The sequence below is a fragment of the Heloderma suspectum genome, chromosome 3, assembly GCF_057233095.1.
Source record: "Heloderma suspectum isolate Gila_16-S chromosome 3, 16-S_ref, whole genome shotgun sequence".
Classification (NCBI taxonomy): domain Eukaryota; kingdom Metazoa; phylum Chordata; class Lepidosauria; order Squamata; family Helodermatidae; genus Heloderma; species Heloderma suspectum.
The window spans coordinates 3,049,619-3,076,627 of record NC_139460.1 but is presented as its reverse complement, the minus strand read 5'-3'; the positions used below and the strand labels follow the sequence as shown (position 1 = coordinate 3,076,627).

General features: G+C 53.2%; 1 protein-coding gene across 1 annotated transcript in view; it reads right to left on the bottom strand.

Annotated features, from left to right (window-relative positions):
• The window catches only part of INPPL1 (inositol polyphosphate phosphatase like 1), an 88,191-nt gene that overhangs the window by 9,381 nt on the left and 51,801 nt on the right, over positions 1-27,009 (bottom strand). The window contains exons 5-23 of the mRNA XM_084842314.1: positions 26,325-26,465; positions 25,210-25,300; positions 23,449-23,538; positions 21,447-21,545; positions 20,528-20,678; positions 19,813-19,919; positions 18,197-18,299; positions 16,971-17,167; positions 15,708-15,825; positions 13,793-13,889; positions 12,127-12,265; positions 11,725-11,824; positions 10,628-10,716; positions 9,243-9,324; positions 8,829-8,918; positions 7,989-8,102; positions 6,311-6,399; positions 1,588-1,675; positions 137-292 (exon numbers count right to left, since the gene is read on the bottom strand). Of these exons, the coding sequence (XP_084698440.1) occupies positions 137-292; positions 1,588-1,675; positions 6,311-6,399; positions 7,989-8,102; positions 8,829-8,918; positions 9,243-9,324; positions 10,628-10,716; positions 11,725-11,824; positions 12,127-12,265; positions 13,793-13,889; positions 15,708-15,825; positions 16,971-17,167; positions 18,197-18,299; positions 19,813-19,919; positions 20,528-20,678; positions 21,447-21,545; positions 23,449-23,538; positions 25,210-25,300; positions 26,325-26,465 (2,141 nt within the window). The remainder of the gene's footprint in view (positions 1-136; positions 293-1,587; positions 1,676-6,310; positions 6,400-7,988; positions 8,103-8,828; positions 8,919-9,242; positions 9,325-10,627; positions 10,717-11,724; positions 11,825-12,126; positions 12,266-13,792; positions 13,890-15,707; positions 15,826-16,970; positions 17,168-18,196; positions 18,300-19,812; positions 19,920-20,527; positions 20,679-21,446; positions 21,546-23,448; positions 23,539-25,209; positions 25,301-26,324; positions 26,466-27,009) is intronic.

The window sequence follows — 27,009 nt, the reverse complement described above, 5'->3', positions numbered from 1 at the left end:
TCCAACACATCTGGAGGGTGCCAGGTTGGGCAGGCTGCTCTAGAGACCGGCTGATGCAGCAGGAGGGAGACAGCTCAGTCACACACTCAGCAGGTGGCAGAGCCCCCCCCCACCTGATCCTCCCTCTTCTCCTCACCGTAGAGCCTCTCGCGGGTCCCCATCCGCTCTGCCGGGACCCGAACCTTCATGGAGCCACGGATGTTGCCCGTCTCCTCGCCACGGTGGGACAGGTAGGTGAGGAACTGCTGAGCAGTGCTTCCAATCATGGATTTGAGGGCAATGACGCACTCACCTGGGGGGGAAGAAGGCGCCATATCAGCGGGGGCAGTGTACAGAGGCCAAGGGGGTGCATGCAGCCTTCCCCAACCAGATGTGTCAGACTACAGCTCCCATCATTCCAGCCAGCGTGGCCCTTGCATGGGAATGATGGGAGTTTCCGCCCAGCACTCCAGAGGGCGCCCGGTTGGGGAAGGCTGAGCTACGGCATTGGGGTTGGCCACGGGGCAGCCATCTTGGAACCCCTGCTCAGCCATGGCTCTCAACGGATGGCCTGGGACAAGCCACTCTCTTCCGGTTCAACCTCCCTCCCAGGGCGGGTGCGAAGGCAGCACTCTCAACCCAGATCTGTGTGTTTAGAACCGGGGGCGTCACTAGGAGCACCCTCCAATTAAAGATACCTTTGTTCAGGGGCAGGCAACTGGGGCAGAACCTGGTTCCCGGGGACTTCGCCCAAACACTGTTCTCATTAGCAGGGATGCCCTCCTCACCCCCGCCCCCCACGGAACTCCCTCTTCCCTCTGAGCTTGGCTGCAGTCCGCACAGGCGGCTGGGGGAAATGGATTTTCCCAGCAATAGCGCACGGTCCCCTGTTGTCATGCAATGCACTCTGGGCCATTCAGACCCATCCACTTTGCCAAAGCCCTGCTCTGGGGGGAGAGGGAAAGGGTTAGGTCTGGTTTGTGGATGTGGATCAACCTGAAACTTTGGACCCTCTGGGGGCGGGGCTCTGGGGACTCTCATGGCGACCGTTGTGCTTCCGAATGTGCCACTGCAGCCCGGCCGGCGTGTCCCCCCAGACACCTCCCTTGATGCACACCCAGACACCCCATTTTTAGTTTTAAAATAGTTTCGTAGTTTCCTTCTGGCAGCTGGGACGGCTTCAGAGCACAGTGCGAGCCTCTAGCTGCTGCTCTCTTCATTCCCCGGGAAGGCCTCGGGGCAGGGGACTTGTCCATTGTGGCTCGCCATGCCCTCCCGCAGCACCAGGACCGTTTCTCAAATCCCCAACTGTGCTCACCGGCCCAGGAGGCTGCTTCCCGCCCCCCTGCCCCGCCTTAGCTGATCTATCACACAGGTTTGAATTTTAAAAAATCAATAAAATCTGCCTGTATTTCTAGTTCTGTACGACTAGAACAACACTGACGACACCCTGGAGCAGTGTGCTCTTGAAGCTGGAGGCAGGAGGGTCCTTGGCCCTCTTGCCAAGAGCGGCACCCCTGCATTAAAGGGAGGCGCTGTGGGTGTCCGGCTCTAAGGCTGCTACCTGCTTCTGCCCCCCCCCCTTCCCGGCACATTTCAGCTGCCTACCATAGGATTCGTAGCCATCCAAAGATTTGACGGTCAAGAGGATGTGCTGGTCCTGCAGGTACTCGATGTCAGATAGGATCGGCTTGAGCTGCAGGCAGAGGAATGAGAGGAGAGGTGCCTCAAAAATCCAGCCATTTGAGGGAGGGCCATCAAAGGCCTCCATTTCACGGATGTGGGAAGTGAGGCTGAATGGCAGCGGCATGCCTTGGTCAGACTGAACGGCTATACAGAAAAAATGGCTACGGGTAAAACTCATAAGCTGAACCACCTGCTCCTATACTCTCCTCCTCGTGCTCCAGCGTCTTCCTTGGAAGCCTGGCTTCACATGACCCCCTACCCCCCAGCACCCAAAGTATGGTAGAGGCAAGGAAGACATGGCCTTCTCTCTGGTGGCTCTGCAACTGCGCAGCTTACCCATTAGATGGGATCATTTTGCTCTTGCCCTGACTAGTTTCCTGTCTTATTTCTGTTGGCACCACTTTCCAAATGTCCAGTAATTTACTGCGGAGAAATCTAGAAATGTTCACACAAGCGTGTGTGAACCAGTACATAGAGCAGGGGTTCCCAACTTTTTTGGGTTGGTGGGCACATTTGGAATGGGGGAAAGAGTTGTGGGTGCTGTCACAAAATGGCTGCCATGGAGTCAATGCCCAGTCACAGACGACCCCCAGTCCTAAAATGCCCATTTCATGGAAGGCAAACCAGCAACACTGAAAGACAAGTCATTTGCACAAGAACCTGCATACAAGGCGGTGGGGGGGGGGCTGAGCCCCCAAACAAAAAGACACTCCTTTGAACCCACAGTTTTCTGCTCCAACAGAAAACCCATTTCACTAAAGGCAAGACAATTCATTTCCCTAAATAACCTCTACATTGTTGTTGTTGTTCAGTCGTTCAGTCGTGTCCGACTCTTCGTGACCCCGTGGACTATAGCACGCCAGGCCTTCCTGTCCTCCGCTCTCTCCAGGAGTGTGCTCAAGTTCATATTCAATGCATCGGTGATGCTATCTAGCCATCTCATCCTCTGCCGTCCCCTTCTCCTTTTGCCTTCAGTCTTTCCCAGCATCAGCGTCTTTTCCAGAGAGTTTTCTCTCGCATTAGGTGGCCAAAATATTTGAGCTTCAGCTTCAGTCTCTGTCCTTCCAATGAGCACTCAGGGTTGATTTCCTTTAGGATGGACTGATTTGACCTCCTTGCAGTCCAGGGGACTCGTAAGAGTCTTCTCCAGCACCACAGTTCGAAAGCATCAATTCTTCGGCGCTCAGCCTTCCTTATAGTCCAGCTCTCACAGCCATACATTACTACTGGGAAAACCATAGCTTTGATTAGACGGACCTTTGTCGGCAAGGTGATGTCTCTGCTTCTTACTATGCTGTCTAGGTTGGCCATAGCTTTCCTCCCAAGGAGCAAGCGTCTTTTAATTTCACGGCTGCAGTCACCGTCTGCGGTGATCTTGGAGCCCAAGAAAGTAAAATCTGTCACTGCTTCCATTTCTTCCCTGTCTATATGCCAGGAGGTGCCATGATCTTCGTTTTTTTAATGTTGAGTTTCAAACCAGCTTTTGCACTCTCCTCGTTCACCCTCAACAAGAGGCTCTTTAGATCCTCTTCGCTTTCTGCCATTATTTCTGCCTCAGATACGTCTGCGTATCTGAGGTTGTTGATAATTCTCCCGGCAATCTTAATTCCAAGCTGTGATTCATCCAACCCGGCGTTTCTCATGATGTACTCTGCATATAAGTTAAATAAGCAGGGCGACAATATGCAGCCTTGTCGTACTCCTTTCCCAATTTTGAACCACTCGGTTGTTCCATGTTGCTTCTTGACCCTCGTACAGGTTTCTCAGGAGACAGGTAAGGTGGTCTGGTACTCCCATCTCTTTAAGAATTTGCCACAGTTTGTTGTGATCCACACAATCAAAGGCTTTAGCGTAGTCAATAAAGCAGAAATAGACATTTTTCTGGAATTCTCTTGCTTTCTCCATGATCCAGCGAATGTTGGTGATTTGATCTCTAGTTCCTCTGCCTCTTTGAAACCCAGCTTGTACTTCCGGTAGTTCTCAGTTCACATACTGCTGAAGCCTAGTTTGTAGGATTTTGAGCAACATCTTGCTGGCATGTGAAATGAGTGCAATTGTGCGGTAGTTTGAACACTCTTTGGCATTGCCCTTCTTTGGAAATGGAATGTAAACTGACCTTTTCCAGTCTTGCGGCCATTGTTGAGTGTTCCAAATTTGTTGGCATATTGAATGCAGCACTTTAACAGCATCATCTTTTAGGATTTTAAATAGCTCAGCTGGAATACTGTCATCTCCGCTAGCTTTGTTGTTACTAATGCTTCCTAAGGCCCACTTGACTTCACTTTCTAGGATGTCCGGCTCAAGTTCAGTGACCGCACTACCATGGCTATCAGGGACATTCAGATCTTTCCTGTTTAGTTCTTCTGTGTATTCTTTCCACTTCTTCTTAATCTCATCTGCTTCTGTTAGGTCCCTGCCTTCTTTGTCCTTTATCATGCCCGTCTTTGCACAAAACGTTCCCTTGAGATCTCCAATTTTCTTGAAGAGATCTCTAGTCTTTCCCATTCTGTTGTTTTCCTCGATTTCTTTGCATTATTCATTTAAGAAGGCCTTCTTGTCTCTCTTTGCTATTCTCTGGAAATCTGCGTTCAGTTGGATATATCTTCCCCTTTCTCCCTTGCTTTTCGCTTCCCTTCTTTCCTCAGCTACTTGTAAAGCCTCATCAGACAGCCACTTGGCTTTCTTGCATTTCTTTTTCTTTGGGATGGATTTCGTTGCTGCCTGCTGAACAATGTTACGGACCTCCGTCCATAGTTCCTCAGGCACTCTGTCTATCAGGTCTAATCCCTTAAATCTATTCCTCACCTCCACTGTATATTCATAAGGGATATGATTTAGGTCATACCTGAATGGTTTAGCGGTTTTCCCTATGTTCTTCAATTTAAGCCGAAATTTTGCGACAAGAAGCTCATGATCTGAGCCACAGTCAGCTCCAGGTCTTGTTTTTACTGACTGTATAGAGTTTCTCCATCTTTGGCTGCAAAGGACATAATCAATCTGATTTCGATATTGACCATCTGGTGATGTCCACGTGTAGAGTCGCCTCTTGTGCTGTTGGAAAAGAGTGTTTGCTATGATCAGCGTGTTCTCTTGGCAAAACTCTATTAGCCTTTGTCCTGCTTCATTTTGTACACCAAGGCCATGCTTGCCTGTTATCCCAGTGATTTCTTGACTTCCTACTTTAGCATTCCAATCCCCTATGATGAAGAGGACATCTTTTTTTGATGTTAGTTCTAGAAGGTGTTGTTGGTCTTTATAGAACCGATCAACCTCAGCTTCTTCGGCATCAGTGGTTGGGGCATAGACTTGAATTACTGTGATGTTGACTGGTTTGCCTTGGATTCGTACCGAGATCATTCTATCCTTTTTGAGATTGTACCCCAGTACTGCTTTTCCCACCCTTTTGTTGACTATGAGTGCTACTCCATTTCTTCTAAGGGATTCTTGCCCACAGCAGTAGATATGATGGTCACCTGAATTAAATTTGCCCATGCTTGTCCATTTTAGTTCGCTGATTCCCAAGATGTCGATGTTCAATCTTGCCATCTCATGTTTGACCACCTCCAGCTTACCTTGATTCATTGATCTTACATTTCAGGTTTCTAAACAATATTGTTCTTTACAGCATCGGATTTTCTTTTCACCACCTCTACATAAACACCTCTAAAACTATTCCACCCTGCAATTAATAGGGAGATCACACCCAAATCAATTCCCAGTTCATTATCCAACCAGATTCTGCCCGAAATCAATCCCTGTTCAACTCTCAGTCCGCAAACGTCTCCTCTGCCAGCCAGCCCGCCCACCCCACCCCTTTCCTGGTCCCCCTCCTGCCCCCGCCCTGGTGCCCCTCAGCATCCCCAGTGCTCCTCTGCCCCTGACACCTCCCTCTAGCTTTCCAGGGGCTGGCAGAAAGGTGGCCCTTAAGAAGGAACTTTTCTCTTTTTCCCAGGGCAGCTGGGCACGCTGTGAAGGGCCGCTCCTCCTGAGGGTCCAGCAGCCTACCCTTGGGATTTCCCCAGAGCACCTCTGAGTCCAGCTCTGGCTGGTGCTGCATTTCATGGCACGCCCAAACACCCTGCACAAACTTCTTTAAAAGACAGGTGGGTTGGGTATTTATTCATTATTACATTTATATCGGCCTTTTTCCCTCTTGCAAGGCACCCAAGGCAGTTTACATGGTGGTCCTCCCCTCCACTTTATCCTCACAACAACCCTGTGGGGTAGGTGAGGCTGAGAGTCGGTGACTGGCCCAAAGTCACCCAGGGAGCTATGTGGCCGAGTGGGACTTGAGCCGTTTTCTCCCCAGTCCAGCTCTCTAGCCACTGGGCTGCAAGGGGAGCCCGCAGGATAGCCTCGTGGGGGCTGCAGCACCGCCCCGCAGGTTGGTGATGACCGTAGGCGCCCCGCTGGGGAAGCCTGCCCTAAAGAGCGGCCCGACAGAGCAAGTCCCCGAGGCTTTTCCCAGCCCTGCCTGGCCAGCAGGACGTGCTGAAATGTCCTCTCCGCTTAGCCAGGCCGTCCGAGTTCCTGACGCCTCCCGAGGGTTTCTGCCTTTCCTCCTCTGCCTCTTACAGGCTCCCCCAGCCCAGCAGACTTCTGCTTCCTCAGATTTAGTGCTGGCGGGGAGGAAGGGCTCCCTCACCGTGGGCAGCTGCCTGGACGACCACTGAACCTTCAAGAAGTTGATGTTGTCACTGCTCTGGGAGTCATTCTCAAAGCTCTTTTTGAATTCTGGGAAAACAGCAAATAAGAGAAAAGAAAGATGCAAAGGGCTGCAGACTTGGACCCTGGCTGCAGCCGCACGAGGACGCCCCCCTCCTGTTCTGGACCGTTCACACAAACATGCTGGGGCCAACCAGACATTCTTTTAAACCCATATCTAGCGGCTACATCTCTCCCACACCCCATTATACTCTAGAGTAGTTGCAGGGCCCCCCAATCCAGATCTTAAAAGCCCCCCTTCTTCCATGCTAGGGTCCTGATTCAGACTGGGCCCCCCAAAAGACGGAGCTGCTCAATGGGATTCAAAGCACCGCCTGCTTTGGCCCTCAGCACTTCCCCCAAAGGAGGGGCAATGCCTGGCGAAAGCACCCCAGAGTTCTCTGCTTTGTAGAGGGGTGGGCCCTCCCCGCTGGTGGGCCACGGAGCCCAAGGAAGGCTCTGCCTGCGTAACACTCCCATGAGCCACAGGTCGGGAGGAGCGGGGCAGCTGCGCCGCCGCTGTTCCCAACACTCTGCTCCAGACTCCTTCTGCCTCTGAGGGTCAAACTATGTGTTAGGTTAATTGCGTAGGATGTCGCTGAGGACTTTCTTTTTTTTAAACTGTAGAGCAGGTGCGTGTAACCCCAATTTGGACAGAAACCACCGTGCATGAGGAAGGAAGGATTAAACCGACCCCCTCCCCACAGTTCGCTCGCTCTCTGAAATCCCCCCCCCCGGAGGTTAAAAGAGAAAGGAAGCCTCTGCTGATGCCCACTGTGGCTTTTTGTCTGTTTTAAAACCCCACGCAGGGAATTTCAGGAGGCAAACTGGAGTTGGGGAAGGTTTAATCCTCCCTTCCTGGTGCACAGTGGTCCTAATCCAAATTAGAGCCAAGCACATTTACTCTAGAGTAAAAAGAAAAATAAGTCTCAGCTACACACTAGGCAATTAACGTCCCGTGTAGCTTGACCTCAAAGAGGAACACTGTCAGGGAAAAACGGCATGATGGGTTTGTTTACCGGAAGGGCAAACAAGCGCTGCCGTGCGTAGCTACAAGCGTAACGAACCCGTCGCGCGCTTCAGCTGGGAGGATTTTAATCAGACTTCCGAATGGGAAATGGTTGCGTGGGGAGGGGGAGATTGTGCATGCGTGCAGAGCGAGGAAAGTGCCCAGACGCTTTGGGGCAGCACCAGCTCACATGCTGATGATCGACTAGCCAGGGCTGCGTGGCGTCGGGCACAAGGGCAAATCATGATACAAGGAATGGAAAATGACGGGGGTGGGGGGTGGGGAACACAGCCCACAGGATGCAGGCCTCCTCCTGCAGCGGTGACTCCCCCATCCCCACATCCTGCTGCAGACAGTGTTTCTGCCAGATGCAGGTGGGATGCTGTTGGGGTGCCGGGAGGTTCAGCAGCAAAGCAGTCGGTGCTGTGCAACATGCCATTGGCCTGGGGACAGTGCCAAAAGGCCCCAGTAGCCACCTTGGCATCTTTCATTCCCCAGAGCTGCTTTAAGCCCGAAACAGAGGCCAAGGCAGGCTAGTCCAGACGCGCAAGCGACAGCCTTCTAGAGCGGGTGACGGGAAAAGGCCCCTCCCGCTCCGTCACTTACACACCTTCAAGGCATGTAGAGTAGAACTCGATGAAGAACTTGGTCCGGCTGGCCGTCTTCACAATGGCCTCGACACTCTCGAACTCAATGTAGGCCTGGTCTGAAGACTTAGATAGACCTAGAGACAGCAGGGGGGGGGGGGATTGCATGGGACAGACCTTGGAGGAACACCCCACTCCCTCACCATGGGAGATTTACTATGTATTTCTCTTTGCTGCACTGAGGACTAGAAGCTTGCTTTTTTAGACTAAAGAATCCAAAAACTACCATTCAAGAAGGTATCGGATTATTATGCACCCTATACAGAGCTGAACTCGCTCTCCGCAGGGACTTCCCATGATGGGCTCTGGCAGGGCTGTTCCCACTCCTACACCCTAGTGACCCAGTTGGATCTTGGCTCTGTTCACACCATTGGAGTGCCTCTCTTCCCAGCTATACACCCCCCGCCCCCAAGGCATAAGGCTCCCACTCTTTCCCATGGAGGTTTCAGCATGCCACCCTCGGCAGCCCAACAGTCCCGCCCCTGCCAGAGAAGCCTCTGTGCCTTTGGGCCAGCGATACTGGTCAAGGCTGCAGGCCGGGCATCTGCAAGAAAAAGGCACAAAACCCAAGAGGGTTCAGGCCCACACTAGCTGGGCCAGGGGGTGGTGCCCCAAGTTTGTGCCTCCCCCCAAGTGCCAGCAGCTAGGGGGAAGCATTCTGGTGGGGGCCCTGAGAAGCAGGGAGGGGTGCAGAGAGAGCAACCCGCCAAGGGCAAATGGGAAATGCCGAGTGGAGACGGCCCTTCCCGCCTGCCCAGGGTAACCCCCATCCGTCCCCCACTTTGTCCTCTCCCCGCCAGTACCTTTCTTAGACACAAACTGGGATGTAACTCCAACTTCAAAGGCAGCAAAGACTGGGGAGTGGTCGCTGCTCACGATGTCATCTGTGCAGCCTGGCAAAGACAGAGAGATCTGAGACTGTGGCAGGGGCTAGAAGCTGGTGGGCCAGCAGCCAGCTTTACCCGCCAGTCACTTTGAAGGGTGGGGGGCTGGCCGAGAGGCCTGACATTCTCCCCCAGCGGACCTGAACCAGTTCAGTGCGTGAAGGAGACCCCACAGCAGAAGGAAATGGAGGTTCCCACGTCTCAGGATGCTGGTGGAAGCTAACACAGCACTGGGCCAGTGGTCCGATCCTGCTATTTGCCAGCCACTATCACATCCAGGGAGAAGGAAAAAACAGCCTATCCCTGGAATCTCAACAACTCCATGGAACTCACCGTAGGAGTTGCTATTGATGTGGGTCTCCGGGTATGACTTCCAGAGGATGCGATCACACCACGAGGGAACGTTTGTCCTCACCTGGGAGCAGGGAAGGCCAGGTGAAATCTGGCACACTAGATCAGGAGCCCACGCCATCCTATTTGCAAAATCAACCAGCCCCTTGACTTATTTCTTGCCGCCATGCAGCCCCAGAGAGAGAGACTGGAACTCAGAGGAAAACTTCAGAGGCCTCAGAAAGCTACCAGTCCTCAGTAAGGAGAGGTCCACAGGCTGCCTCAGATCTAGCAACTCCTGCTGACTGGCTCAATGATCCTCCGCCACCCACTCTGCTGCTGTTGCCATCCACCATTTTCTGCTGCTTCTGCATGACAGTCGGTGCCCCGATCCGGGCCACGCTAGGTCACAGGAGAATAGATAGTCTCAGGGAGGCAGATCAGGAAGACAGGCCTTCTCAGCTTGGGAATTCCATTATATAAGACAGTGCCAGTTGATGATGCCCCTTCTTAAAGAGCCAGGAAGACCCAACAAGAGGCTATCTTTCCTTGGCCCAACTGGATGCATAGGAAGTCACATGGAGGGGCTGGAAGGGCAAGGACGTGGAGCCATGGGGGGGCAGCGGGGGTACAAGAACCTCTGTCCACAATTTGTGTCTGGACTCTTTTTGATTAAATGGCACCAATGGAATGTCACCAGGCAGCAGCATGTAAACGGGGCCTTCTCAGTGGTGGCACCCACCCTTTGGAACACTCTCCCAAGTGTGGGTCGAGAGGCAGAAACAGTGGCAAGTTTTAAATGCCTTTTGAAAACATACCTGTTCACACAGGCTTTCCCTGACTTGTAAGGGACTCTGTTATTAACTATCCTGTTTAATTGTTACATTATGTTTTAAATTATTATTTTTTATCTTTTAAAAATACTGTTATATTGTACTTTCAACATGAACCACTTAGGGATTTTAGTATATTATGTAATATAAAAGTATGACTGATTAATAAATGATCTGCACCCAAGCTGGATAAACTGCAAACCCCCTCCCGTGTTGTTGTTCAGTCGTTAAGTCGTGTCCGACTCTTCGTGACCCCGTGGACCATAGCACGCCAGGCCTTCCTGTCCTCCGCTCTCCCCCAGCGTGTGCTCAAGTTCATGTTCATTGCATTGGTGATGCTATCTAGCCATCTCATCCTCTGCCATCCCCTTCTCCTTTTGCCTTCAATCTTTCCCAGCATCAGGGTCTTTTCCAGTGACTTTTCTCTTCGCATGTGCCCCCTCCCATAGCCCAGTACATATTCCCCCCCCATCAACTATTTTCAACATTCCCCTTCCCACTGTCACACACACACCCCGCCCAAAGCAGGCCGCCTCTCAGGCTCCAGGCACCTACCCCAGTTGGCTTCTGCTTATGCCACACATAGGTGTCGCGGGAGCCTCTCTCGTAGCGGTATGTGGGAGGGAAGGTGATCTCCTCCTCACCTGGGGAAAAGTGGAAGACAAAACCAGAGACGGGCTGAGCGCGATGGGACCCCCGCCGTCAGCCTCAAGCTCTAGCGCGGCCTTCCCAAGCTAGGAGAGCCCGTCGGGGTTCCGTTTGGAAAGAGAGAGAATACTAGCAGGGAATGGCTGCTTAAGCAAGGCAGGGATCCCTCCAGCTTTACAGGGATGTCGTTGGGTTGCTCCTTACAGCAGCTAATGGAGAGACTGGGAGCTTCCTGTGCTCAAGGGATGGTGTAGCAAAGCAGGGAGGGCTTCAGTGATGGGCGGGCTCAGATTTAGGTGGCCATTAATCGCAGACATTTTAGAGGAACACTTCCCGTCTCTCTCCTACGTGGGCACGGGAGGGCTTAGGTTAAGCTCTGTCCTCATATTATAACCACCTGCGGAGGACTCCCTGACACTGAGGTATCGTTGGCTGAATATCAAATCGTTTACTAATATGTTGCTTTACACCTACTGCTGTAGCTGTGATTGGCTTTTTGCCGTTGCCTATTTCATTTGCTGTTTATTTTGTTATCAGAAGTCCTCATGACCTAGCATTTTATGCTGCATTCACAGGTTTTATCTGTGTAGCCTCTGGCTTTACCCTGTGGTTTGCGTTATGGCTGGCTGCTGTGATCTGGGCTACCGGAGGAAGCTTCGGTGGTGGGGGATCAGGACACCTGCTGAAAGGCGGCCGGATGAGAGAGAAACGTGGGAGCCACCCTCCCATTAACTGTGCGGGGGGAGGAGCCCACGGAGCAAAGAGCGCCATGACTGGCTAGCTGCAGCGGGACACTGCGCAGCCTCCCAAGCAGCCCTGGTGGCAGTGGCCGGGGCCCAAGTGGCTCCAGCTGGAAAAAACGTGGGAGCACCCGTGTGCTCATCTTCTTAAAAAGGCATTTCGAAGTTGCTCAGAACCACCTCTGCCTCTGAGCACTGGCCCTGGTCCTAGAGAGGGAGAGAGCCAGCCAGTCCGTCACGAGGGGAGCGGGGAAATCTGCTCACTGAATCTCAGGAAGATCTTGTGTTTCTCCTTCTCCAGGTTGAGCTGATCCACCTTGAGGAGGGGCTCAAACTCCTTGCGGTTGATGTAGTTGAGAATTTCCTGGCCAGGGAAGGGGGGTGGGGTGGAGAATACAACACAGCAGTGGTTTAGTGCTGCAGCACAAGAACGGCCCGGAAGCCAAACGTTCCAGCCCAGAGGGCCGTTCTCACACGTCCCGGGGCCAGCCTCATCCCCGTGCATCGCGTCTTGCTTGGCGCTCAGATAAGCAGAGCCGGGCCGTAAGTATGTGGGGGCCCTTTCCACATGCTCAGAGGCTCTTCTCCTCGTATAATTTGCGAGGACCAAAGATGAGCCCTGCCCCTCCACAGAGCTCACAGCCCACCACCACACTCCTTCCTCACCTGGACGTCCATGTCCAGACGGTAGTTCAGGTCCCCGAACCAGAAGAGATGGGTGAAGCGGAGCGAGATGTCGAAGGAAGTGAGCTGCTTGTCGCCCAGGGAAAGGAGGCGCAAGATGTCCAGGTAGTTCTGGTTCCTCCTGGAAGGCCGGGGGGGGGGGGGTAAGGTGGCGGAGGAAGACAGTTATGTACCTCTTATGCGGTGCTCATAGGGCCCGAGCTGCAAAGAAGCGAACTAGCCACCTTCATGAGCTCTGGAGGCATGCATTACCCTACCAGAGAACGTTACAAAAAAACTAAGAGCAAAAATGTTCTACTCAAATCAGCAAGTATGAGTCATTCAAAGCACGTGGTACAGTCCTCCCAGGGGTGGCTGGGAAGGGGAGAGAACTACATGCTGCTCATCTACATCAAAATTTCCCCACATATAGAAAGCTAAGTTGTTACGTCAGGAAAAAGAGCCACAACCTAGCCTTGCTGCTGTTGTGCTAGCTTTCAATGGATATTAGGTTGTGGGTATGGGGGAGCTGTCAAACAACACAACCTCTCTCCACCGCCACCGCCCCGCCCCCAGCACCTAGATCCTGCACATTAAGAGGCGGTGTGCTACTGAATACCAGTTATTGGGGAGAAACAGGGAGAGGGCAATTGCGTTTATGCCCTGCTTGGGGGCTTCCTAGTGGCAAGTGAAGTCCACTGTGGGATACAGGATGCTGGACGTGATGGATTTTTGGTCCAATCCAGAAGGGCCCTACTTATGCTCAACTTCAAAAACACAAGTTCCCAGGAGGACTGGACTACATTTTTTTTCCTGCATGTTCAAATGAGCTCTGCACCTTCACATCTGAGTGTAAGAATTTTCTTTGTCTTGTTAGATGTACAACGTCTCAAACCTAACCAACTACTAGAACTTCCAGAATGTTGAAATCCTGGATGTACTAGCCAAATGGCGAACTTTCATTCTCAACACACTGATCATATCACTCAGACAGGTACTGTAGGCATGTAAGCACCAGCAGTTGGCATTCACATGGCACGCACTGCCAAGCATGAAAATATAACTGGCACCACTCGTACGGAGTGAAGACAGCTGGCGGGCGTGACAGTGGATGCTGCAGCTAGTTGAGGATGGATCTGTTGATTTTGGTTTCTCTCAGTTTTTTAGTTTTCCAATCTTAAATTCAGTTTGTCTTGAACTTGGAGAATTTGTTTTTTAAAGTGTGCATGAAAATTCATAAGCACTTTCGTATACATTTCCCCTGATACATTTATGTTTGCATTTTAGCCAAGATACCATTTTTTTGTTGTTGCGAGCAATCTTCCTAACATAATGCACTTCTGACCTTCATTTTCCCTAATATACACATTTTTGCAAGCACTTCTTTATTGGAGAAGTCCATGGCAACATTTGGAGAAGTGCAAATTTCAAAGGATAACTGAGTCTTGGTTTGTACAGTGGTGTGAAAGTGTGTAATTAGGGGAGTTTACATTAAAATGCAAACTGAACTAATTTCTCCACCCTCCCTAGCTTGCAACCGTGTCTCCAGCCAAGCATGGGAACAGTACCCAGCCAGTTTTTAGTTTAGCTCCTCCAGCCCAGCGGTTTTCTCTGTCATCCTGATGTGCCCAAGAGCCCTCCAGCTGACCCCCTCAGGAAGGGGACTCACCTGGCTGTCTTCTCATTGCCCGAGGTGAGGTGGCAGTTGACAAACCCAAAGGATGTGCCATTGAACATGAATGAGACGCCCACAGCCCCTTTATTTCCTGAGAAGCAAAATGGAGGCACGGTGAGTTGCAAGTATTGAAAAACAAATACTGGCTCCTCCAATCACAAAGGTTTCGCCAGAACTTTTCTGTCTCCACAAAACCTCTGCTGAGACCCTTGGCCTTACTCTGGTCTTGGCCCCTTTGCCTGACTAAATCATAGAATCGTAGGGCTGGAAGGGGCCTACAAGACCCTCGAGTCCAACCCGCTGCTCAATGCAGGAATCCAAGGCAGAGCATCCCCCACAGATGGCTGTCCAACCTTATCTTGAACACCTCCAGTGTGGGAGAGCCCACTGCCTCCCAAAGTAATTGGTTCCATTGTCGCACTGCTCTAACAGTCAGGAAGTTTCTCCTGATGTATGTTACAGTCATGACTATTGCAAGGTGAAAAAATACCAATCCTTGGTATGTGGTACGAGTACACACAAACACACACACAATGTCCCTGTCACCATCTGCATCATTTTGGCACCAGCAAGGAAGGCCATTTTTAATTTTCCCAGGCCTTTTAACCTGTTTGATCTTTGCCACTTGTTTTTATGCTGCTTTTACGTTTTTATTATTGACCTCTTTTATAGCATACATTTTTAATTTGCTTCTATTCTCTGTGTCAGCTGCCCTGAAGCCTGGGATACCGAGCAGCATATAAAGGCCTAAAACAAACAAACATAAACAGATCTCTCAAATGTTGAGAGGGGGCATGTGTCATGATCGCCCAGGCCCCCGCTGCCTTGCAGCCTGGTCTTCTGGCTAGCCAGGGGCTCTGCATCAGCCCTCCCAAGTCAAACCAGCCTCAGTCTATTCTCTTAGCAGCTACAACCAGGGAGCCTGACCTGCCCCTCTACAGCATGGGTGGGGAACCTGTGCCCCTCCAGGTATTGCTGGACTATAACTCCCATCATCTGCTGGCTGCAGCTGATGGGAGTTGTAGTGCAGCAACATCTGGAGGGCAGCCGGTTCCTCACCCCTGCTCTGCAGCTGGGTTCTCATCCTCCTGTCTGGGCTCCTCTCCGTACTGCTGAACTACATCAGATCCTTGCTCCAGCTTCCACCCACTAGATCTACAGAGCACACCCACAGAATGAGTCCGGAGGGGCCGTAGCTTGGTGGTAGAAGCACCTGCTCAGCACGCAGAAGGTCCCGGGTTCAATCCCTGGCATCTCCAGTTAACAGGCCCTCAGGTAGCAGGTGATGGCAAAAGTCCCCTCCCAGCAGCCTGGAGGTCTAGGTTCTTTGCCAGTCAGGGAAAGAATAGGGGGCTAGTCTGACCTGGTATAAGGCACCTTCCTTACCCTTTTCCTCCCTCTCCCCCAATATCAGGATCCAGTGGGGTCATCCCATGAAGCTGAGTGGTGGGAGATTCAGGACTGATAAAAGGAAAGTCTTCTTCATGCAGCGCAGAGCTAAACTATGGAATTCGCTACCACAAGATGTAGTGACGGCCAGAACTTTGGACAGCTTTAACAGGGGATTCATGGTGGAGAAGGCTACCAATGGCTATTAGTCCTGATGGCTATAAGCTACCTCCATGCCTATTTTATACCGGTTGCTGGGGAACATGGGCGGGAGGGTGCTGTTGCACTTGTGTCCTCCTTGTGGGTTTCCCACTGGGGCAGGTGGTTGGCCGCTGTGTAAACAGAATGCCGGACTAGATGGACCCTTGGTCTGATCCAGCCTCAGGGCTCTTCTGACGTTCTTATGGTCCCCACTTAGCCCTAAAATGGACTCAACAGGAAGACTGCAGAAACTCCCCCCGATTTCTGCTGGGGGAACCCATCACAGCCCCCCGCCATGACAGGGCTCCTCCCCTCTTACCAAGAGTGTTGGCGATCCCCGTTTTCACACTGGAGGTGCTGACATGGCTGATCCGGTTCTCATGTTCCGGTTTCACCAGGACAGCTATTTTAATGTTCCACAGAGACTGCATGGCGATCTGGAAGGCAACCCAGGAGATGAGGTTCTTCATCGGAATGAGACCTTTCGGGCACTGCTTTTGGGCCCGTAGCTCCCCATTCCCAGAATTTGCAGTGGGCAACATTTGTGCAAATGAGCAAGACTTTGCTCGTCTCCACAGAGGCTCTTCTCTCTGGGCCACGAATGCAAGGTGGTGGTGGTGGTCTACGGAAAACAGTGCTGGAGATTTTTTAACGTTTACATGTTTTGGCTTCCGTGGCCTGGTAAGGAACAACTGGAAATGCAAGGAGAGAAATCAAAAGAAGCTGTCCTATGAAGCACGCTCGCAGGCAGGGACCACAACTCTGGCTTTGCATTCTGAGCGCCTTGGGTTCAATTCCTGACATCTCCAGTTTGGAGGGAAGGGAAGTCTTCCTCACATGCTCCCTTCCCTAGAAACCCGAGTTCCTGCCTGCTTGCAGGCAGCTCCAGCCAGAGGTGGCTCTTTGAAGCAAACACTGCCTGGACCTAGTCTTTCCTTGCAGCTGCACCTTCTGCCTGGAAACCCCCTCCAGTGGCCTCTGGCATTCTGGAACTGGCTGCAGCAACTTGGAGACAAAGGCAGGCGCTTTGCACATGCACAGAGACACGCCACTCCTTGTGAGGTTTAATTCCACAATTCACACACTGGAAGTAGATTCTGGGGCTGAGACCTCAGTAGAGCAATCCCATCGCAGGCAGCAGCGACAGTAGCTCAGCGGGAGTTCCCAGTGACAGAGGTGGGGGCCTATTTATTAGGTATGTGGTTTATTTAGGGTGTTTGTATGCCGGCCCATTGGATAAAACTCTTTGGACGTCAGACGGTAAGTCTTCGGCTTCCTCCCCTTCCTGCTACAGATACTACAAGCCAGCCTTCCCCAAACTGGTGTCCTCCATTTGTCTTGGACTACAGACCCCATCATTCCCAGCTAACCATGCTGGCTGGGAATGATGGATGCTGTAGTCCAAGGCAAATAGAGGACACCAGGTTGGGGAGGGCTGCACTGTGGCAGCCTCCCCCCAACCGGTGCCCTCCAACTGTGTTGGCCTACAAAACCCATCATCCCCAGCAGCAGCAGTCGTTGTCCGGGCTGGCTGGGCTGCCGCCGCCACGGTGTCCCCAGCCTCCTGCCCCCGTGCACCTACCGGCCGGTAATCAATCTCCGTGAAGTCCTTCAGGATGCCGCGCATGAAGTCCACCCACTCTTTGTCCCCCGTGGAGTCCTCCTGGGTGCCGAAGACGTAGATGTCGTGGGGGATGGCGACGGTCATCTCGTCCAGTGTCTTGCCCAGACCCTTCGAGGCGAGCCAGGAGGTGATGTGCTTGGGCGGGGGCACGCTGCCTGCAAGGGTGCAAAGAGCGGCCCATCAGGGAGGGAGACTCGGCCAGCGCCAGAGTGCGGGGTGTCCCCCACAGCCCCTTCGCCCGGGAGTGTGAGGCTCCAGCCCAGCATCGTGCAGGGATGCGGCTGTGATGGTGACGGGAGAGGGGCAGTTTAGCAGAGAGCAAGGAGACAGGAACCCTGCGAAGAGGCTGGAGGGGCAACGCGGGAAAGCAGCAGCGTGGAACCTGTTTGGGGAGGGGGATGGATGACCCCCCACCCTTCCACCGGATGGCTGTGGCCCCAGGCGCACTTTGGTCTCCGGCGCAAGCGCTGGGTGAGCACCTTGGGGCAGGGGGACCAGGCCTGGCTTTCCTGGTCAGGGAGGCGCTGCACTCAGCACAGCTGCCTGGCTCTGCCAGCCCTGCACCCTCCCGCCTCGGTAGGACACGGGACCGCGAAGGCGAGCCAGCTCCGCCCCTTCCCGCCTTCCGAGGACAGGAAGGGACTGAGCTGACTCAGGTTTACTCCACCCAACCACGAAGTCAGCATGCTGGGGAATCCCCACCATTATCGTCAACCCGTGACTGGAGATAACAGCAGGGACTCTTCTCCCTGGCACCTCCCCAAGCCCCCGGTAGCACCCAGGAGGAGGGGTTGGGGAGGGGCCCAAGCCTCCGCAGGCCGGATGGGGAACCTCCACAGGGCAGATCAGGCCCCTGGGCCGGAGGCTCCCCATCCCTGCAGTAGAGAGAGGGAGGCCGCTTGGCGAAGCACACGGGCTCGAGCAGCCACCATGGCAGGGGCACTGCCCAGGGGTACAGCACATGCTTTGTGTGCGGAAGGTTCCTCCTGCAGCATCTCCAGGGAAAAGGAGATCAGGGCTGGGAAAGGCCAGGGAAGAGCGGCCCGCCAGGGGCAGACAGCAGCTGACTCGAGGGCAATGACCTGCGCAGGAGGCAGCAGCTGCACACGCTCTGGCCTCCCTGGCCCCAGGACAGGGGGCAGCCGGGAGAGGCCCCGCCCCTCGCTCCAGACGGCAATGCTCACCCATGTTCCACGTGCCAATGAAGACGGAAATCATGTCCGGCTCGTCCTGGTCGGAGTGTCTGTTCTTCATCAACTGCAGGAGCTGGCAGAAGGCCTCCCGCTTCTGGAGGGGGGGGCGGGGGCGCAGAGAGCCGGCCATCAGCGGGGGGACACACGGACCGCTCAGGGTCCCCCGCTGCTCAGCCCCCACCCCAGTCCTGTCGCTGAGGCTTTCAACCATAAGCTGCTAGGCCTCATGGCTACGGAGAAGGCTTGGAGGTGCACCAGCTGCACCTGCGAAATCTCAACAACGGTGCTATATTTCGTGATGGGTCTTATCTTATTATATATTGTTTTATTGAACTGTATATTTATGTTACGTGGAGGTTTCGGTAAAGGGTGGGAGATGGGTCCCTAGAATAAGTCAGTGAAGTCAAAGGACTGCCAGAGGCAAGGGGCTTCAGGGCATGGCTCCCTCCTCCTCTCCCCTGGCTGATGTGTCCCCCTCCCTCCTTCCTGCCCCCTTTCTCCCCTTGCATCCCTGGGCTCCCCCACTCCAGGCACAGCACGTTTCTCCTCCTCCGCAGCTCTGAGGCACGCTGCTTCCTGGAAGCCCCTCAGAAGGCCCTTAAAGGAAGAGAGACGCTCACACGTGGAGGCTGAATGCAAGTCTGCAAGGCCAAGGCAGAGCTCAGCGGGAGTCAAGGCCAGCACTACACCATGGGGAGGAATAACGAAGGGCCTGCCCCTGAGCACATGCAGAGTATGATATGCTCGCCACACCAGCCCACCCTCAGGCAACTGGGACTAGAGGCAGAACATGGATCCCAGGTAGGTGTGAGTCTGGCCACTTCACTTTTTTGGATGGGGCAGGGGGGAGAGGCACCGTTGGGATACCCATGCAATGTTTCTGTGGCATCCCTCGCTGACCTTAACCTGGCCTGCACTACTGCACCCTTCCTGGAACCCGCTGGATCCTCAAAGACTGAAAGCCAGGGGTCTCCAGGGACCTTATAGGCCACTTCACCTGCTGCACAAGTCCTGCCCAGAGAAGCCTTCCGGTACGGAGATTACTGTGACACCCTCCTGCAGAGCGCAAGGCAACGCAAGCACACCTCCACATTTAGCACTCCAGCTGGGGCTGGAAAAATGGGCGTGCAAGCAGCCCACTGGCCATCTGCCTGTGGATTTCGCTTTAGATCTGAAATCACCTGCAGAATGCCTCTTCCCCTGCCATACATCAAGAACGACAACTCAGGAGTATGCCTGTAGCTAATAGGACAAACACCCATTCATTTTTTCCAATGACCAACCTTAGCAAGAGGGTGAAATGTGATACAGGGCTGTTTTCTCTTTCTATTTCAGAGCTGGTCGGAGAGATGGACTTATTTAAGACATGTTAATCACCCTTCTGCCACCAGAGGCCCAAGGCAATGCCCAATTTCCCCGAGTGCTACTCCGACTCCGACACCTGCCACAGGGGCTCTTGCTCCAGGGTGTGTGACCTCCCCTGTACTCCAAAATGGGGGTGCACAACAATGCAGACCCCTGGACGCTCAACCTGCAAGTTGATGCCATGTTTCTGCACACCAGCGCCTCCAGGGCACAGGCCTTGGCTGAAGGCCCTTCTGACTCACCCTGGCACTGACAAAGACAAAGTCCTTCCGCTGCGTCTTGTCCTTCTCCTTCTCAAAGACGATCCCCAGTTTGTTTTGCACCCGCTGGGACTTGATCAACTGGCGGACTGGGGAGAGCAGGAGGAGACGATGGGAGATCAAACAACGGGCTGAGGGGAGAGATCCCACTTAACCCGCCCCCGGGAATTCTCTTAGGGCATGGATAGATAACCTGGCACCTGCCAGGTGTTTGGGACTACAACTCCCATAATCCCCCATGCTGGCTGGAGTTTCTGGGAGCTGTAGCTCAAAACATCTGGAGGGCACCAGGTTGCTTACCCATGTCTTAGGGCCACCTTTATCCACTCTAAGTCTCTACTCAGAAGGGGCTTCCATGCAGGGCCTGGCACGATGCCTCGAAGCACAAGCAGGAGTGTTGGGATGCGCGAGGTGGCTCATGCTGCCTGTCCGAGGGCCAAGTTGCACTGCCAGTTTCGCGGCACCCAACAGTGACACCTCCCCCCTCGACGTCCACACAGGGCGCTGGGTCTTCTGAAAGGGCTCCCTGCGTCAGCCACACAAAAGCGACGCCATCCTGGACAACCCTTCATTGAGGCGGAGACTGGGGCCCAATCAGACGGGGAGGAGAAGGAGCGCTGTGGGTCAGCGGAGAGGCAGGTTCAGCGAGGGCCACTGAGAGCATCTCCCCGAGAGACAAGTGTGGGGGCCTCCTTACTCTTGTCGTGCGTGAAGGTGTTCCAGTCCTCCTGGGAGTCCTTCTGTTTCTTCAGCACCACCAGCTTCCCACCCTCCACATCCACACTTAGGGTGTACTTTTGCGATTTCCCGATTTTGGTGAGGTCGCCCAAGGTGAGGTCCAGCTTCACCTGAGAAGAAAGCGGGGGGATCTGCCATGAGATGCTCCTCCCCACACAAGGCGATGCACTGCTGGGATGGGGAAGAGCAGAGTCAAGGGGTGCAGTCCAGCACAGACATGCATCTGATGAACCAGATGGTGCCACCATGGCCGTTCAGGCCAGAAGAAATAAATGCATCAGTCCTTAAGGTGCCACAAGGCTCTTTGCTGTTTTTGCTGCTACAGACTAACATGGACTGCCCCCCGCCCCGAAATTATTTTATGTTAACTGTTTCTTTAGCAGTTTTAAATTGTTTTAAAATGTTGTAAGTTAACGATTTTATATTACGTTTTTATTATGCTGAATTTTGGGTTGTAATTTTTGTAAAGCACCGAAGAGCTTTGGATGTTGGGCAGTACAAAAAACGAAATGAATGGAAGGCTGCTCTACACCAAGAAAAGATTAATCCTGCAACCTGGTGACTGAGAAAATATGGGAAAACTGTGTACATTCTCTTATTTTCCATCAGCAGTGTTGCTGGTCAGGCAGAAAGAGTTACACAGGGTGCTGAATCTTTGTCCCCTACAGCCAAAAATGCTATTCTGCCATCAGACTGGCTTCTGGGAATTTCGGAAAGAATTGCTGAAATGTGTTGCAGTCTTGAGGATTAAAAGCCTAAACCACATTCTGCACCTTTTCTGCATTCCCACAGAATCATGGCCTAAACAGACCCTAAACCTGCCTGAGGCTGAACCTGAGGGGTGACTTGAAAGACTGGGATGCGGAGTGGAGGTTTACCTCGAACGCTTGAACAGGAATGCTCTTTGCTTTGCGACAGGACGGCTGGGCAAGTCCAGACTGTGCTGTGGAACTCATGTCCTGGAGAGCTTTCAGGGCCTGCAAAGGAGCAGAGGGAAGATCAGGATTCATGCAACCACCTCCATACTGGGACCCTACCCGCCCACGCAGAGGCCTTGGCTGCCCTTCTGTCATACACCTTTCAGATTTCTTCTACCTCATCACTTCAACGGCGTGTGGACACCCCCCCCCCCCGGCCCCCAGCCCCTCTGTGCACTTTGCCCCCATACAAATTCTGCTCCAAGTAAATACATAATTGGAGAATGGTAACTAACACCGATCCATACGTTTGTGTGCTTTGAAGAATTAGATTTGTTTTCAAGGAATTTTATTTCATTTCAGAAGAGGGGAGACCTGGGTGCACAGGTGTGTCTTCTGCAGGATTTAGAAGAGCATTCAGTGTACTCTGAAATGGCTTTTAACCCTTCCTGAGATGTGCCCATTTCCTGCCAGGTGCCTCCAGTTTCTTGAGATACGGCAACGGCTCAGCCAAAAACAAGTTGAATGCTCTCACTCGTTACGCCCCCCCCCCCCACACACACAATCCCCAACTCACAAGCAATGCCAGGGTGGGGCAGGGGGATGTGCTCCCCCTGCCGCGCGCGCACACACACACACGGTTACTTGAAGGATAGATGCTGTTCACAATAAAAAATTATAGGGGATTCAACCACTGGGAATTAAAATAAGGCTGCAGTTTAAGTTCGTGAAAGCGAACCACACTTACAGGAGAGAAAATATGTTTAGGATGGGAGAGCTCATGGGAAAGACCCCGTTATTTCTCTTTCAGAAACTGGACATGTGACACAAAGCTCACTCCCCCCTGCAGCAATGCATTTTGCCCCTTCTGTGCACCCCCATTATTTTTACTGGGGCCGCCAGTGCCCCGAGCCATGCTGAGTTAGCTGACAGCACTTGGCTGGGGAGCGCCATCTCCCGCCTGCCCCTCCCAGCTCTATTCTCCAGCCACATGGCTCCTCTGCTGCCCCCCCATCCCAGTCCGGAAAGTCAGATGGTAACCAGTCCAAAAGTAGATGGCGGCTCCCTCTTGTTGGTGCTGGGGCTGCCGTTGACGCTGCCAAACAGCCAGCTCCTCTGAACCCCGGTCTACGGAGGCAGCCAGAGAGACAAAGCTCTGAAGCACCCTGGAGGAAAAGCCGCCCAGAGCCGCCTCCTGCCCCTTGGGAGGCGGTGGGAATGGGGGAGGAAGAACGCCGACAGGCAGGTCCCCAGTGGACCATGTGCGCCAAGCCACTCCCTTGCAAGCTCCCCTCTGAGGGAAAAGAGGAAGGGTACAGCTGGATGCGGCCCAAGTCCCTTCTGGCAACGGAGGCTGGGAACAGAGCAAGGCCTCTGCCTCACCGCTGCCCTGGGCCCAATGCTGAGGAAGGGGAGGCAGGGAGAGTGCCTGGCCAAGTCCCTGCACTGGTGGAGGCGCCTCCAGGCCCCCGCCCCCGCCCAGAAAAGCCACGGATCGCTCAGAGCCCTGAGCCTCAAGGTGCCCTGTGCCGAGGAAGCTTCCCGCGGGGCCTTCTCTCCCCACACCCACCCACAGCAGTGCACAGGCCAGAGGGCAGGTCCTGGGATGGACACAAGAAGAGCCGTGCCAGATCAGGCCCAGGGCCCACCTCATCCAGCCTTCTGTTTGTACCGTGGCCAACCGGCTGCCCATGGGGAGCCCACAAGCAGGGCAGGAGGGCAACAGACTCTAAGGGGGAAAGTGGCAAGGGCAGGGGAGGGTTAAATCTCCCCCCACCAGCATTTGATGGTCCTGCTCCAGACTGGGACCTGCATGCTTACTTCAAGGGGAAAAAAATGGTGAGGATTAGTTACACGCTGCGTATTTCACATAGCAGGTACGTTTGCCCCAGGGGCCACCTGCTCAGCAGGGCTTGCTGAGATTAAGCCAGGAGGCTGCGGATGCCGAGGACGCCACACTCACCTTCTTCTCAATGCCAGATAAGAAGTCCTTCAAGATGGAGAGTTTCAGGACCAGGCTCTCCAGCTCCTGTTCTCCCGTTTGACCAGCAGTCTGGAAACCACAAGGCGGAGTTTGAAAACAGAGGCCCAAGGGGAGCTTGGAAGCAGCAGCCCAAGGGGATCTTTCTGGCACCAGGGAGGAGGGTTGAGGGTGCCCTGAAAATTCTGGGGAAGCCAGAATCAACCCCCCACACCAGGAATGGACGGAGCACTCCAAATCCGGCCCCTGGAGCTTCAAAGCAGTGCACTCAGAGAACACAAGTAGGGCTGATCCTGGAAATGAGAGGACCCCACAACACCGCAGGACGTTTGCTCCCAAGAAGGGGAATTTGCAACGCTCTGTTCCTTCCAAACCTGGAGATACGAATCCAAAGGAATGCACATTATCATCATGGCATTCCCCCCGGGAAGACCAGGCAAAGAAGACACATGCAGCCCTTCGTCTACCCGGCAGTGGCTCTCCAAGGACTCAAGAACACAATGAGGGAGTTGTGCTTGGACTCATGTGTCTGAGAGCGTCTCATTTTCTTAGTTTAGAACCCAATGAGACTGCACGGCATCATTTACAGAGGCAATGGAGAGGGAGGGGGCAGGGAAACCCCACGGGAAGCATCTCAGGCAACAGAGTACCCAGACGGTCATCCTCAGTAGGGGGGATAAGATGAAAAGACAATGGAGACAGTTGCCAGCCTAGCTGCCTTGATTCAGGACTAACCCGCAACAGCAGGCACGTGTGAATCTCCTACAGAACAGCCTCCCCCACCTCGGTGGCCTCCACACGTACAGGACTGCAACTCCCGTCATTCCCAGTCATTAGCCAACCTGGCTGGGAATGATGGGAGTTGCAATCCAACACCCCTGGAGGGCACCGGGTTGGGAAAGGCTGGTGTAGAAGTTGTACTAAATTAGCTTATGTCTTGGATATTAAAAAATACTGCCTCAATAGCCCAGAGCAGACCTTCAGGAAGGGGCGTGGCTACATGGTGACCTGGGGAAGATGATTCTGCGCTTGGGCAGACAACTGATCGGCGAGGAGGAGGGGCTGAAGCCATGCCTGCCCGATCAGCCCTCGCCTGCTGCTTGAGGACAGAGGAAGAGCCCAGTCAGGTCAGACCAAAGGCCCATCTAACCCAGGATCCTGTTTCTAACTGTGGCCAGCCAAATGCTTCCAGGAAGCTCCCAAGCTGAGCAAAGAGGCAATTGCCTTGCCCCACTGGCTGTTTGCCCCCAGAAACTGATACACACAGGTACACTGCATCTGATCACCGCTCCTAGCCACAGAGGGACCCCTCCTCCTCCTCCTCCTCGATTCTGCCAATTCCCCCGTTAAGATCATCTAAACCAGCGGCCTTCCTTGGGGCTGCAAATTCCCCAGGTCACTATGTGAAGCCGTGTGAAGAAGGGCTGCCTTTGGCTTGACCCAACTCTACTGCCCACCAAATTGACTGGACGGCCTCAGAGAGTCCTAGGATGAGGGAGGGAGGGAGGCTCCTGCCATTCCACTTTCCCCAGACTTCCTGGCTGGGAGTTGGAAATCCAACTCATCTGGAGGGCGTCGGGTTGGGGAAGGCTGCTCTGCTGTGACCCCTCTAACCAAGGAGGCCCTGAAATGCGTTAAACTTTCTTGCACCAGGGAGTGCTCCAAGCCCTCATCCGTCTTGGGTTGGAACAAATCCCCTGGCATCTTGGGTCGCCCTCCTCTTCTCCTGCCAGCCGCACTGACCTGCTGCAGGATCCGGGAGACCACAGGGGAGCTCTGCTGGTCGAACACCTTTGACAGGATCTCCAAGCCTGACAGGACCTTGTCCAGCTCGCTGGAAGGAGAACCAGATTTCAAATGGCGATGTGGCATTCTGTTGCAGCGTGGCACGCCCCTGCTCAGAGGCCCAACCAGACAAGCCCTTTTCCAGTCTACTCCATTCCATTCCCCCTCCCCCTATTTTCCAAGAATAAATTAGCATTCCATGGCTACTGGGCAGGTTCAGTCCTCACTGGGTTTGTTCCCTTCCCCCCTGGGGGTTTGTCTCATAAATCTTTTTTGTACTTCTGCAAACTTTGGGGTTCCCCAAGCTGGCTGATGCCTCCCTCTTGCGCATGGATGGTGCTGTTTTGGCTACATAAAGGTCGCCCCTTGGAGAATTAGTGTAGATGGGGCATTTATTTGTATTCTTTCTTCCGCTCCCCACGTTCCCCTCTGGAACTCAAGTATCAGTGGCCAATTTAGCCATAATAAGAATATCCCAACCTCCAACAGCCAGGCTCATTTGTCAAGGAGCACCTATGGGAGGTGGGAGAGATTTCTGTGGGAGAGAGCGCACGCGCTTTGCACGCAGGAGGTTCCACATTAAGTCCCTGATGGCGTCTCCAACTTAAAGGGATTTCTTCTCTGCCCAAGACCTTGTAGTGTTGCTGATAATCAGAATGGCAAATTATATCCTGTCATTTCCTTACTACCACCTGGTATTTCTCCAAAATTCTGTCCTTATAGGTAGCAATGCTAAAACAATCATCCAGTAAAATAAAAAATAAAAAAGTACCTACCCAAAATTAAAATATAAAATACAGCATGTTTTATTAAATAAGCCAATTCCTGCCTGATGTTGGGCATTAAAAGCCTGTCCAAATAAGGTCTTTCTGTGCTTCTGGCAAGCACTCAGGCTCAGACTTTGGTGAGTCTCTAGATAAGAGTGTTCTGCAGACCCCAAAAGCTCCATAATTGTATTTTTTCCCATCTGCCTCATGAATGGGACTGAATGGAGATGGACAGGATCAGTGGAACCCAGCTCTGCATGCACTCGCACTCATATGCATGGCTCCCCATTCCCCACTTCTTCTTACCTGTGCAGGCGCTTGCAAGAGGTGACAAGGGTTTTGTTGAGGTGGGGCAGGCTGCTGGCACCAGCTCTGACTGCCTCCAGATCCAGGGAGTAGCTGCCTTTCAGATACTCATGGGAAACAGTGCTGAGCCCATTCGTGGTACTGTAAGAAAAAGGAGCACGGATGAGGAAAGCCACAAGGGCTGTGCAGGAGGGTTCTCAGTTCAGATAGAGACTGAGGAAAATACTCATTATCCTCCTTAGTCTTTATCCCAAACCAAAATAAAATCTGCAGGACGTAATTGCATTGTGCATGTCTGTGTCATGAGCTACCCATCTGCACTGCACACATTGGCTGGGTTCACACAGCATGACAAGCCAGAGTACAGGCTGAGTGTGGGTTGACATTGAATGGTGCATTGTTGCGGAACCTGTGGGTTGTTGTGCTCTGTGAACCCAGCCACGCTAACAAACCATGGCTTGTTAACCATGAACAACCCATGAAGAGAACCCATGGTTTGTTGAATTGTGTGGGTTGTTTCTGGTTAATGGTTTGTTAGCATGGCTGGGTTCACACAACACAACAACCCACAGGTTCAACATCAACCCATGTTTCAACAGCCATACTCAACCGTACTCTGGCTTGCCCTGTTGCGTGAACCTTGTCAGTCAGTCTGTCGGCATCTCCGTTTCCCTCTCCTGTGCCT